Here is a 14330-nt window from a genome sequence, read left to right on the forward strand (position 1 = left end):
GTCTATTTATAATTAGTGTTTCCATTGATTTTATTTTTATTCTTATAAAGAAATGAAATTTCAGTAAGGTTGAATATATAGGCGAGCTCTTACATCTTCACTTGGTCCATGGGTCAGGCACCGTATCCAAGGCAACCTGAAGAAAGAGTGAGGATTTTACAGCCCAGAGTACTTGGGATGCCCTCATATGTTGGTTAGCTTTCACTTGCTGGGGGTGCCCACCAAATAGTGATATGATTCTATTATCTAGTTTAAATTAATGTTCATAAAATAGATACATGACATAAAAAGATTCTTGCAAAGAAACCACAGATTTAGGATAATCCAGTAATATAAGCACCCAAGAACAAGAAGAAAATGGCAGAATTGAGGCTCCTACTCTTAGTACATACTCTTCATGGGAAAGAATTGCTTTGTAAATGCTTTTTAAAAGAAGCAGTTGCTACAAAGTGAGCATTTAAAAAACAGATTGTGCTAAAATCGTGTTGATGGTTGAATAACTGTGAATGTGGCAAAAACTATTGAATTGCCACTTTAAGTGGTGAATTGTATGACGTGTGAATTGTATCTCAGTAAAGCTCTTAAGCAACACAGATTGTGGCAGAAAACTTGTGTCATCTGTGAGAACTCTCATGTTGGCTCACTGAGACTGGAAAACAGAATTTTCTGTTAATTTAGCAAATAAAAATGTTCAGTAGTTCTGAATCCAGTTGTTAAACATGTTAAAATATATAACCTCTTCTGATTTAATGTGTAGGAACAAGTGATTCTCATTAGGACAAGATGGCACAAAACATTATTTTAAAACTTTTGTGTGATTGTTGGATGAGATTAAGCAGTCATTTAGTTATTGCATTAGTGACTGACATGAAAATATGGCATCCAAAGAAAAACTGAATCGGACCTTCAAATCGCTGTGTCAAAAGGTGTTAAACTAAGACTTTAACAAGGTTTAACAACTTAACAAGGTCTTTATAAGGAAGCCCCATTTATTTTGAAAGGTATAAAATCTCAGCTTTTTCTTTTTGAGAAATTCTATTTACATTTCTAAAAATGACTATTTCCTTTTTGAAAGTAAAAGCACTTTTCAAAAATGAGAAAGTGTCTGTGGAAATGAGAGGTATTGTCTGTCACCTTGTTTACTAACTTCTGAGCTATCTAGAACCACACAAGGGAACCACACTTAGATTTGCATGGAAGGATTCCTACATGGTGATATAACTTGGTGCTCTTACTATGAAAGAGCCTTTAAGTAAAACTTTCTGGTCATTTGCTATAAATTGTAAATTTCTTTGAAAAAAAATTGAATTGTGCCCTTTTGCCCCTGTCATTAAAAAGCATAGAAAAACAAGTTATTTTCAGACCTTTGCAAGGTATTTTCCTTTTACAGCCTCACCATGCCACACCAAAGTATCTCGAACAAAATAAGTTAACTACTTTCAACCTGAAATGACTCCTTTATACAGCATAAAACTCTTTTCTTATCTTATATAAGAAGTTAATATGTGTATATTTTTAAAAATTTTAAAAAATACTTCAGAAAAGCAGAAAGGCAAGACTTTTATTCTCTTCACTAGCCCGCTTAACCCTTTGATGATTGCATAGATTGAACGTGGCAGTTTTGTGAACAAATTTCCAGGCCTGCTATATGCATCTATAGACTGGTTATGTGCTTGCTGTTATTTTGAAAATGGTATCATACTCTACACATTATTTTGAGATTTACTCTTTTTTTTTCTCAAAATGTGCAAAGAACCATTCTTCCATGTTAGAATCTATAGATTTGCCCGATTCTTTGAATGGCTGCATCATATTGCATAGCGTAGATGCTCCTCAAGTTATTTACAGTTTAATTTTTTATGAACTTTATATTCCTTCCCTTTTCCCCCTACTGTTCAACTAGGTTTTGCGTTACTGTTTCTTTTCTTTTTCAGGGTTACCTTGGCTTTCATTGGGATCAGTTTTTTGGTTATAGGAACTACCCTGGTTGGACAGCTGCCAGAAAGCAGGTGAACTGTTTCCTTCCTCCCAGCCATTAATAGGATTGTCCGTTTTCTTAGCTGTGTCCACAAAGAGAATATTTGTGTGATCCCTATGTGCTGTGTCAAATTTATGGCCTCAGCACGCGCATTAAAATGCTGCTCACTTCATCTTCATAGTCTTTATTTGATTTCCCATGATGCTTGCATTTAAATTGACAGAAGTTGCTTTTCAAAAGGGGAAATGAAGAGAAGGAAGCAAATGGACTGAGGGACTCAAGGAAAGCAAGAGAGTCTTGTAGTATTGTCAAGCTCATGAGGCTGACACCAAAGAAGCTTCAGCTTATCTTGGGCAGGAATTTATCATGCGGGTCCTTGGTCAGGATTTATCGTTGGTCAGGGTGGAAGCTATTTTCCATTAGAGTTTTGTCCTAAATGCCTCAGCGAGACGGTGAGAATTGAACAGTATGCTGCTGTCAAGGAGCACATTGAAGCTTTTATTGTATTGTTTCTTAGGAGTGCCCAGAGCTGCCCAATAAAATGTTTTCTCTTTCCTTCAGCCTCAAAAACCGGCTGAGTGAACTGGTCCACCTGACTTGCTGCAGGGTCTGTGTTCGTGCCCTCTCTGGTACCATTCATTATCATAACAAGTGAGTGTTTGCTGGCTTCCTGCCAGCCTTTCTCTAGGTAAATCAGCGTGTGATTGACAGTAGTGGGTGGGAGGAAGTAGGTGAAATAAGAGTATTTCCAGTGTGTTCATCCCTACTGCTTAGAGCGTCACAGACATAACAGTGCACAAAAACACTTTTCAAGGTTGCGAAGAACCTAGGGCCAGGACAGGAATAGAGACGCAGACGTAGAGAATGGACTTGAGGACATTCTGGGACGAAGTGAGAGAGTGGCATGGACGTGTACACACTACCAAATGTAAAATAGATAGCTAGTGGGAAGCAGTTGCATCGCACAGGGAGATCAGCTCGGTGCTTGTGACCACCTAGAGAGGTGGGATAGGGAGGGTGGGAGGGAGACGCAAGAGGGAGGAGATATGGGGATATGTGTATACGTATAGCTGATTCGCTTTGTTTTATAGCAGAAACTAACACACCACTGTAAAGCAATTATACTCCAATAAAGATGTTTAAAAAACAAACAAAAAAACCCCCTACTTTTCAAAAGCAATCCATTTGCAGAGGGAACATAATAATAAACATGTAATGACCTTAATAAATAGGCATTTATGGTGTGCAGGCCAGGCCCGTACTTCTCATAGGTCATCCCTTTGAGAAGGCACTGTGTTATCCTGTTTACGGGGTGAAGAAATGGAAGCTCTGGGTTTGGTTGTCTAGGGTCACGTGGCTAGTAAATGGGAGAGTCAGGTTTTAAACTGGATCCATGTAAAAATTTTTAAATGGTGAAGGTGACAGGCCTGCAGAATGGTGGAAAGAGGACTAGACTTGGGAACCCTGAGTCTGGTTTCTAGTCTCAGCTCTGCCACTTCTAAAATCCCACAACTGAGCCTTAAAACAGAACCCAGCATTCTGCTTACCTCACCCCTCATCAGAGAGGAGAAAGGTAGTAAGTGAAGTTATTAGCTACATGGAGATCGTTTTGATTGTTTTATTTATTTATTTATTTATTTATTTATGGCTGTGGACCACTCTTCATTGCGGTGCGCGGGCCTCTCACTATCGTGGCCTCTCTTGTTGCGGAGCACAGGCTCCAGACGCGCAGGCTCAGTAATTGTGGCTCACGGGCCTAGTTGCTCCGCGGCATGTGGGATCTTCCCAGACCAGGGCTCGAACCCGTGTTCCCTGCATTGGCAGGCAGATTCTCAACCACTGTGCCACCAGGGAAGCCCCATTTTGATTGTTTTTGAATTACTTTTCTGGAAACTAAATTTTTTTTTTTTATATTTAATATCATTATTTTAAAAGTTCTAGGACAAGTGTCTCTTTTTTTACTGACTGGATCTTTTTTAAAAAATTTAAAATTTTTTGTACAACTTTTCAAGGTTACTTGCCACTTACAGTCATTATAAAATATGGGCCACATTCCCCGTGTTGTACAGCACGTCCTTGAGCCTGTCTTACGCCCGGTAGTTTGCACCTCCCACTCCCCACCCCTCTGATGCCCCTGCCACACACACTTTTAACCACTCGTTTGCTCTCTATATCTGTGTGTCTGGATGTTTGTATCTTTTTTGTAGAAGGGAAACATTTCATCATTTGGCTTTACCGTGTGTTACCAACATAAAAGGCCCCTTAAATTTCTAAAATTACAGGATTTGTGATTGGGCTGTGAGTTTTGGGGTGAGGAGTAGAAGAAAATGTTTTGGTAAAAGTGTGATTAGAGGAAACATCTTCTACAGAAAAGGAGCTTTAATTACATAGAGAGGAGTTCACAGCTTATTGTAGAATTGCTTCTAATTTTAAGGAAAACATACTAAAGTTGTTATGCATTTGGTTCCCTTTCTTCTCTGTATGGGTCCAAAGAAAACCACTTTGCTTCATTAGTGTGAAATACCATTTGAACTTTAGGACAGAGGTTGGCACACTAAACTGTGGGCTTGTAGGCGAAATGTGGCCCGCCATCTGATTTTTGTAAATAAAGTTTTATTGGAACACAGCCACACTCATTCATTTATGTATTATCTGTGGCTGCCTTTGTGCCCAAACAACAGAGTCCAGGAGTTTTGAAAGGGATTGGCTGGCTTGCAAAGCCTGAAGTATTTACTCTCTGGCCTGTGATAAGAAGAGTTTGCCAACCTCTGTTTTAGGGGGATAGGAAGGAGGAAACTACAGTGAATTTACTCTGGATCATCCTGAAGCCGCTAAAAGTGATACTTATGAAGATTGAAATAACGTGAAAACACTTATGGTAAAATAAGTAAAACTTACATATCACAAAGTTTATTAAAGTTATGGAATCTTTGTAATTCAGTCTAATGTTTTAAAATTATTTTTTCATCATAAAAGGACAATATGATCATTACAGAAAAGTGATATAAATGTATGTAAAGGGAAAATCATGGACCCCTCCTCCTATACTCTTACCCCCCTCCCATCATACTGCCTGGAGACAACCTTTTTAAGATGAGCCCGTATACTTTGAAACTTTATTTTTTTAGTGTACTTTTAAAAACAAAATAGCATGAATTTCTACATGCTGTTCTGCAAAATAGTGGCCATTTTTCAAGATTTAGTATTAACCATTGTTTGTAATTGCAGGCAGTACAGACCCCAGAAGGGAGGCATTTGTGTTGCCAACCATACTTCACCGATAGATGTTTTGATCTTGACAACGGATGGGTGCTATGCTATGGTAAGAACAACGTGTTGATATTTCAAGCGTTGATATTTCGAGTAATTGCATGTGTTGTGGATTGTTCAAACTTTTGTTTTATTTTGGCACAAATTAGAAAGTTAGTTTTATATTAGAAAGTGATGGGGTTATACTATGTAAGTATATAAGTTATCAATATTAATATATTTACATGAGGAATATATAGTGCAAGAAAAAGAAGGAAAACAGCCATTATATTTAAAGTAGTAAGAAATTAACTTAATGAAATGTAGACATGCTTGAGCATGATTAGACTTTATAAAGTTGATTCCATCTTGCTTGTAAAATCCCTACAATGTTTAATAAGCAATAAAAAAAGTAAAAAAAAAAAAAAAATCCCTGCAATGTTTAATGACACTTTGAGATGTTAAAGTCTTCCTCCTTAGAGCTGTACAAATCCCTTACCAGCCAATTAGTTCTGTCTCCCTTCAGGGAGTCATATGCAATTAAAGAAAAAAAAACCTGTCCCTTTAATGAAGATCAAGCAAGGAAGGCAGATATTTATACCACACTGCCTTTCTCAGTTCTTGCCTACAGCTGCAAAAGAAAAGAAAAAAAAAACAAAACCCATCAACAAACCACAAAGTCCACAGTAAAAATCAGACACCTCAGAAGACTTTTTGTGGCATTTCTGGCATGTTTTCAATTCAAAGGGTGTTTTCTGTCACCCTGAAGAACTTGTCAAGATTTCCTTCCTCTCTTTTATGTATATGTCAAGTAAAATTTGGAGGATCACTAAAGATGTTCTTTCCTGCTGGCGGTAAATATGCCCTAAGCTGGCGTGTGAATAGAATAATGGGAGAGGAATCCTGGGGAATCTTCTTTTCATATCTCATGGTGGTGGCTTGTGCTTCAGAGAGAACAGATGGATTTTATTTCACGTGTCAGCTCCAGTGACTGATAGTCATGGTCTGGTGTGCTTTCCTGGGAAGGCATTTGAAGGGAGCCATTATTTAATTAATTAACTTATTTATTTTGAGGTATAGTTGATGTACAGTATTATATAAGTTTCAGGTGTACAACATAGTAATTCACAGTTTTTAAACGTTATACTCCATTTATAGTTATTATAAAATATTGGCTATATTCCCTGTGCTGTACAACGTATCTTTGTAGCTTATTTATTTTCTACATAGTAGTTTGTACCTCTGAGTCCCCTCCTCCTATGACTGATAGTCGTGTTCTGGTGTGCTTTCCTGGAAAGGAAGGCACATGAAGGGAGCCATTGTTGATTTAAGTGTCTGCTGCAGATAGGCAAGTAGGGAGTGCTGGCATGTGTGTTGGTAGCTGACAATCTGTGGCTTATACAGTCATTAAGGGGGGTTTAAAGACCTTTGTAGAAGCTCCTAGCTCACTGCCAGATATTTAATCTGTGTAAGATACAAGTTCAGATGTATAACTCTTGGGCAACCACATTTTAACACTTTATTAAATTTCTCTAAGTTGTGGAGCTCTTTCTGAATTTAAGGAAGCTTTAACCACCACTCTGAAAAGACTTAATGGGAATTGGTAGTTCTTAACCTTTTTTAGGTTAGCAATCAGTTAATATTTATGTATCCTTTTTTTTTAGAAAAACAACAACATACATTTGCATCATACAAACAAAATTTTGTGTATAATTTCAAGATGTTTATGGATCCCAGAAAGCCCATCCAGAGACCCCAGAAAGCCCTTCCAGAAACCCTCATGTTAACAATCCTGGATAGACCCCACACAGTTCTGGGTGTATATAATAATTCCTTGCATTTATGTGCGCAAGCACTTTCACATCCATTGTGTTTGACCTTCTCTGTAATCCAAAGGGGTTAGGGCTGAGATGTTGTAGTTGAGAAAGCAGAGGTTCAAGCGTCTTAACCAACTTGCCTAATCATGATTTTGTGTTTCTGATACAATATTAATTCCCTGTCCTGGTCAACAAAGAGTTGAGTATAATTCATTTGTGACTGAGGGCCTCAGAATTTTGTTAGCATCTTCCATGCTTCTTGATCGTATATAACTGCAATTACAGGTGCAGTATACAATTGTATAATTTACAGTATTAGCCAAGGCTTAGAAAAGCATAGAACCTGCGAACTTTCTGATGGGTTGAGTGATAGAAACCAAAAGCCAGTTGGATTTCTTTATTTATTTTTTTAGTTTTAATTTTTTAATTGTAGTTGAGTACAATGTTATGTTAGTTTCAGGCGTACAACATAGTGATTCAACACATATACATTATGAATTGATCACCAGTATAAGTTTAGTAACCATCTGCCACCATATAAAGTTATTGCAACATTATTGACTATATTCCCTATGCTGTACATTACATGCCATTACTTATTTATTTTATAATTGAAAGTTTGTACCTCTTAATCCTCTTCACCTAATTTTGTCCCCCCTCCCTCCCCCCGTCTCCATCCTTTCTAAGCCAACCAGATTTAAATCAGAGGCAGCAGAGGGCAGAAGTGGGAGGAACTGTATAGCTAACCTCCAGAGGTTGTATTTGTCCTCTTTTGGCTAAATATAAACTATACATCAAGATCTCTTCTTAGCGGCTTTTCAGAGGTTTTTTTTTTTTTTTTTTCCTTCCTAAACAAAGCTCTCTACTTTTTTTTAAAATCTAGAAATATTTTCTAACTTAGCGAGAAATTGTAATAATAAGAATGTTGCATGGAACATCCATATGCCCTTTATCCACATTTACCTGTTGGTAACATTTTGCGCCATTTGCTTTATTATTTACATTCTCATGTGCTGCTTTCTCTCTCTCTATGTAAAAATGTGTGTAAAATATTTCTATTTTTAATATGTTTATATGTCATATTTATGTGTAATGCTAATATAATATTGGAAATCTGAGTCTGTAACAATTCATTCAATTCATCAAGTTCTTTCTTAGTTTTCCGCAACCTATATTTGTATCTCCCTTTTCTTCACAGTGAATACCCTTTTTCCCAACAATATCAACATGTTTACTCATTTTCTCAATCCTATAATACATCTAAAATTGCTTCAGAATTGCTTCACCTGTTTTACTACAAAAAGAAAAAAATGTAAAAAAATTCAGGGTATTTTGCATTTCTTGGTACCCCACCCAAAATGGAGCAGATGTGGTCAAATACTATCTTTGTAAATTTCTTAGATTTTTTTTTTCTTCCCCCTTCCTTCAGTGTCCTTTTATTCATTTGAAATACAGTTGGGTTCATTTGTTTAAATTTGCTTTCACTTTGCTAGTTGCATCCTTGTTGATTTATTTTTTAAATTTGTGAGACATTAATATGCTTTGAAATGTCAAAACTAGACAAAAAACTACACTCATAGAAGTTACCCCACCCATGTCCATTCTACCCCATTCCCTCCTATCCTTGTAGGTTTCCAACTACATTGGTTTTGCGTATGTTTTCTTTTTGTAGAGATAAACAAGTACATGTGTATACTTCCCCTTCCATCTAACATGAAAGGTGGCATACTTTATTTGCTCTTTTGCAGTTGCTTTTTTCACTTAATGATATCTCCTAGAAATCACTCCTTATCAGTCATAGAGATCAACCTTATTCTTTTCCTAGCTGTATAGTACTCCACTGTGTGCATGTACCATGGTTTATTCATCTAAGTTCTTATGTTTGGACATTTAGGTATTTTCCAATATGTCGCAATTACAAATAATGCAGTTATAACTTTGTGTATATATATATTTCCATTTTGTTGGAGCTGTATCTTCAGGGTAAATTCCTAGAACTGGAATTATTGAGTTGAAGGATAAATGTATATGTAGTTTTGATAAATTTGCCAAATTTCCTGCTATGGGTGTTATAATCTCCTCATCCCAAGCAATGCATGATGGTGCCTGTTTCCCACAGTCTTGGCTTAGAGCGCATCGTCAAGCTTTTGAATCTTTGTTGATTTGATGGGTCAGAAATTGTATTTCAGTGTAGTTTTTCTTTTTTTTTTAATATTTATTTATTTATTTGGTAGTGCCGGGTCTTAGTTGCAGCAGGCGGGCTCCTTAGTTGCAACACTTGGGCTCCCTAGTTGTGGTATGCGAACTCTTAGTTGAGGCATGCATGTGGGATCTAGTTCCCCGACCAGGGATCGAACCCGGGCCCCCTGCATTGGGAGCGTGAAGTCTTAACCACTGCGCCACCAGGGAAGTCCCTCAGTGTAGTTTTAATTTGTATTTCCCTTATCTTGACTGAGTTGAAAGACCTCTACTTTTTAAAGCTAGAGTAAAGCTAGTATAGCAACATAGCTTAAAATTCAAAGGCGCTACTAAAGAATACTTTGTGCTTATATTTGGCCAGTCATGTCCTTTGAACAGACTAAGAACTTCAATCAGTAGAAGAAGGCCAGTCTTTTCTCTGAGTGGGGAATAGGAACTTACTGGTACTAAAAAGAAAAAAAGGCTTTCTTTGGACAACTGTGCCTTTGCATTTTCCCCTTTTTCTCATGGTCCTTCTAGGTTGGCCAGGTTCATGGTGGATTGATGGGAATTATTCAGAGAGCTATGGTCAAGGCTTGTCCACATGTCTGGTTTGAACGCTCAGAAATGAAGGACCGACATCTGGTTACTAAGAGGTAAGCAGCATCATTACACAGTATCCATTGGGGTAGCATAAAATCTTTTAAGCCTTGGTCTTCCTGCCAAAGAAGGCAGAGCAGTACTAAAGGTTAAAACTAAAACATATGGAGCTCTATTTGTGGTTGGCCTTTTCTGGTGAATCACCTGTCTTAGCTAGATTTAAAAATTTTTGAATTCTGTAGTCATAGTGGGATAGATGATGAGATTAGAAGGCCCATACATTTACATTGCCATGACTTAGATATAGTCCAGTCACTGAATTTTTAAAGTTGAAGATTACTACCTTGAAGGTAAATAACTGGTAACAGTTGGCTGAATAAATAGATGGTGGATTAAGTGTTTGCTGAATGACCGTTATCACTTAAATCCATGTAGAGACAGACAGAGCTAATGCTATTTATGGAACAGGAGAAGGAACTTCTGGGGCTTGGGGTACAGTTGCTTACCAGAAACCTTTGTTTGGAAACAGCTTTTTGCCTGAGGCCTTTAACTGAAGGCACTCTGATCATTGCTGTAAAGATGAAGGTGGGCCATGCTTTTAAAAGTAAAATGGAAAGTACCTGTTGAAATCTCTTTAAGGTTAGAAAACTGTTCCCCATCTTGAGATTACTGAGCAACGGTATATACTCTGGCAGCTGTAATCTCTCTATCTCAGCTTTACCAGCCTTTACACTTTTTTTAGAAAGGGACCAACTTGAGTTTATTTTCTTTACTTGTATCTTATTTCTTTCCTCCTTATTGCTTTACAAGTATATCTGTGTTAGTAGAGAGTAAAGAATACCAAAGAGGATTCCCACCTCTCTCTTTTTTAAGGTATAATTTTGATCCTTTGTTTTTCTTCACAGACTAAGAGAACATATTGCTGATAAGAAAAAATTACCCATATTAATCTTTCCTGAAGGTAAGAAGGGGCAGTGCTTATTACCAAGCTTTAGTTGATAACAAGTACCAAAAGTATATGAGGAATTGGATTGTTCTAGAATCGGCATTCTTAGTTCAGATCTATGCTGTCCTGTAGGGATGAGACGGCCTCTGAGCTAGTAATTCCCTGCTTTCTTTTGAGATTTGATGGAAGTCCTGGTACCTTTTTGACCTTAGAAGTTGTTTCTGGGTAATTAACTTAGAAAGGTATTGTCCATAACTTTTTAAAGTCCTTATTTTAAGATGTGCTGAAATTGTCACCTGTTGTGAGGAAATTGTATCTTTAGAGTAGCCAATAAAAAAGTAAAAGTTCGTTATTAAACCTGCTTAGAACTGTCGAATTACTACTACTTAAGCAGGAATTGATTTGTAAAATGATACTAAAATATCTGTAATTTTTTTTCTTTTTGAAAAAAAATCTGTAATTTGATATGACTTGAATATTTTAAATTATTTTATATCAAAATGATTCCTTTTAAAAATGACTGCTTTAAAAAATATTCACCCTCTACTCCCATTTCCTTATAGGAACTTGCATCAACAATACTTCAGTCATGATGTTTAAAAAGGGAAGCTTTGAAATTGGAGGAACCATATATCCAGTTGCAATTAAGGTAAAACACCCTCACCCCCTGCAAAAGAGGGCAGTGACTTGGTAATGTTATTTTGATATAATTTCAAACTTAAAATTTGCAAGAATAAGGAATACTTGTGTACTCTTTACTCAGATTGACCAATTGTTTACAGTTACCCCATTTGCTTGATCACTTTTTCTCTCTATTGAGATATGTATATAGATATGTGGGGTGGTACTGTGTGCCAGGCCAGTGTCTGAGTACTGAGGACACCATGATAAGCAAAACAGATACTGTTCCTCCTTTCACCCACCTTCCAGTTAAGTGGGGAGACAGATATTTAAGAGTCATGTCAATAACCCTCCTGTATCAGTGCTCTCTGGCTCTAGTCAGGGGAGTTATATGGCCTGGTTTGCTCTTTGGGTTTTGTTTTGTTTGTTTGTTTTTTTAATTTTTAATGGAGTATAGTTTTTTTAATTGTTCTCTTAATTTTTTTTGGAGTATAGTTGATTTACAATGTTGTGTTAGTTTCAGGTGTATAACAAAGTGAATCAGTTATACAAATACACATATCCACTCTTTTTTAGATTCCTTTCCCATATAGGTTGTTACAGACTATTGAGTAGAGTTCTTGGTGCTATACAGTAGGTCCTTATTAGTTATCTCTTTTATATACAGTAGTGTGTATGTGTCAACCCCAATCTTCCAATTTCTGTCTCCCCCTCTTACCCCCTGGTAACCATAAATTTGTTTTCTACATCTGGTTTGCTCTTTGGATCCTTTCTGTCAAGTGAAGTAGCTTCTCTTTTTTGGGGGGTCTGATAGAGATGTTTGGCTTATCATCCACTGACATGGATAAGAGAAACTGTCTCTTAATTCCTAACTGGAATGCATTTTCTTTTCTCTTTTCTCAGTATAATCCTCAGTTTGGTGACGCATTTTGGAACAGTAGTAAATACAACATGGTGAGCTACCTGCTTCGAGTGATGACCAGCTGGGCCATTGTCTGTGATGTGTGGTACATGCCCCCCATGACCAGAGAGGTATGCCATAGATAACAGCTGGTCTTTGGTGCTTTATCTAGTCAGATAAAGGCAAGAAAACCTTTACCTGAAAACCTGGGTGTCTCCCTTCCTTACATTAGCTACAGTTGGACTTTCTGCTTTCTCAGCATTAGTCATTAAAAAGTATATATACCTAGCTGTCTTCAAAATCAAGCTGGTTTTATATTCAGGGACTCTTTTCCATAATAGTTTTTACAATTGCTGTTGGTTTCTTGAACCTACAGATATTGTGGAATTTTGTATCTTGAATAAGGCTAATATAGAGCATAATAAACATATATACATATGATAAAAATATTAAACAATACAGCACTGCATTTTCTTGATAGAACAAATGATATTTGCTATGATTCAGAATAGAGCATATTTGAGCTAAAATATGAATCTTATACTTTAAAACAAATCTAAATGATTGTGAGACATTTGAAAGCATTATTTGAAAACTCTATCTTAAGGAAGTACTTGTGATTGTTTTTTTCCAGGAAGGAGAAGATGCAGTCCAGTTTGCTAACCGGGTTAAGTCTGCTATTGCCATACAAGGAGGGTTGACTGAGCTTCCTTGGTAAGAAATTTTTCAGAAGTACTATCACTTTTTTTTAAATTAAAAGAACTCAACTTTTAATAATGTCATTTATTAGGCTTGTTAGCTGGAGGTTTAGCTGACACTGACAGTGGCTTATACAGCATAACGATGGCTTAACTAAGATAGAATTTCATCTCCCATACGTAAACATAGGCAGTCTAGACTGCTATAACAGCTCATTCTGTGTTTGTCTACCATCCTCAGTGTGCTTCTACTTTAGGGTCCAAGATGGCTGCTCCACCTCTACCTAGTGAGTACAGCAAAATGGCTAGCAGGGAAGAACTAAAACAAGAAGGACACATTCATGTCTTTAAGAGCACAGGCTGGAAGTTGGACAAGCCACTCCCACTTGTATCTGTTTGAACTGACACCTTGCTGCAAAGGAATCTGGGAAATGTAGTCTTTGTTATGCATGGCCATGTGTCAAGCTAAAATTTAGGGTTCTTTCACTGAAGAAGAAAGTGGGAATGGATTGAGAGGAATGGACCCTGGCAGGCAAGGGGCAACTTACAGACTTGTCCATATTTAACTCCAGCTATAACTATATTAAAGAAAACTTAAAAACTTGTCAGGAAATAAGTGAAATATTTTAGGTATGGATATCTGTGGCTTCAGTTTTTTGTTTCTTTGAGCAAGATTGAATGTAGATGGGAGTATTAGTCTGCTCAGGCTGCCATAACAAGCTACCATAGACTGGGTGGCTTAAACAACAGAAATTTATTTTGTCACAGTTCTGAAGGCTGGAAGTTCTCTGTTGTGTCTTTTTTTTTTTTTTAATTAATTAATTTATTTTCGGCTGCGTTGGGTCTTCGTTGCTGCACGCGGGCTTTTCTCTTTAGTTGCAGCGAGCAGGGGCTACTCTTCGTTGCGGTAGCTTCTCTTGTTGCGGCGCACAGGCTCTAGGTGTGCGGGCTTCAGTAGTTGTGGCACATGGGCTCAGTAGTTGTGGCTCACGGGCTTAGTTGTTCCACAGCATGTGGGATCCTCCCAGACCAGGGCTCGAACCCGTGTCCTCTGCATTGGCAGGCGGATTCTTAACCGCTGTGCCAGCGGGGAAGCCCTTGTGTGTCTTCTTATAAGGGTACTATTCCCATCTTGAGGGCCCAACACTGATGACCTCATCTAAACCTAATTAGGTCCCAAAGGCCCCATCTCCAAATGCCATATTATTGGGAGTTAGGGCTTCAGTACATGAATATTGGGGGGCACACAAACATTTAGTCTGTGTCAGTGAGGGTTATAATAGGAGATTGATTCTTACACGCACACAGACATAAGATTTGCAAACTGGCACAAAATAGTCCA

At 37.5% G+C, this 14330-nt stretch overlaps 1 protein-coding gene across 5 annotated transcripts in view; it reads left to right on the forward strand.

Moving 5' to 3' along the window:
* Positions 1–14330, forward strand: part of GPAT3 (glycerol-3-phosphate acyltransferase 3) — a 60746-nt gene that overhangs the window by 42163 nt on the left and 4253 nt on the right. For 4 of the 5 annotated variants that reach the window (XM_082463262.1, XM_082463265.1, XM_082463263.1 and 1 more), the window contains exons 5-12: positions 1935–2009; positions 2540–2629; positions 5207–5300; positions 9763–9878; positions 10728–10783; positions 11332–11417; positions 12293–12421; positions 12925–13004. In XM_082463262.1, coding sequence (XP_082319388.1) covers positions 1935–2009; positions 2540–2629; positions 5207–5300; positions 9763–9878; positions 10728–10783; positions 11332–11417; positions 12293–12421; positions 12925–13004 — 726 coding nt within the window. The remainder of the gene's footprint in view (positions 1–1934; positions 2010–2539; positions 2630–5206; positions 5301–9762; positions 9879–10727; positions 10784–11331; positions 11418–12292; positions 12422–12924; positions 13005–14330) is intronic. The other variant, XM_082463266.1, reaches the window with a different exon arrangement.

The sequence above is a fragment of the Balaenoptera physalus genome (genome assembly GCF_965194825.1).
Source record: "Balaenoptera physalus genome assembly, chromosome: 5".
NCBI lineage: Eukaryota > Metazoa > Chordata > Mammalia > Artiodactyla > Balaenopteridae > Balaenoptera > Balaenoptera physalus.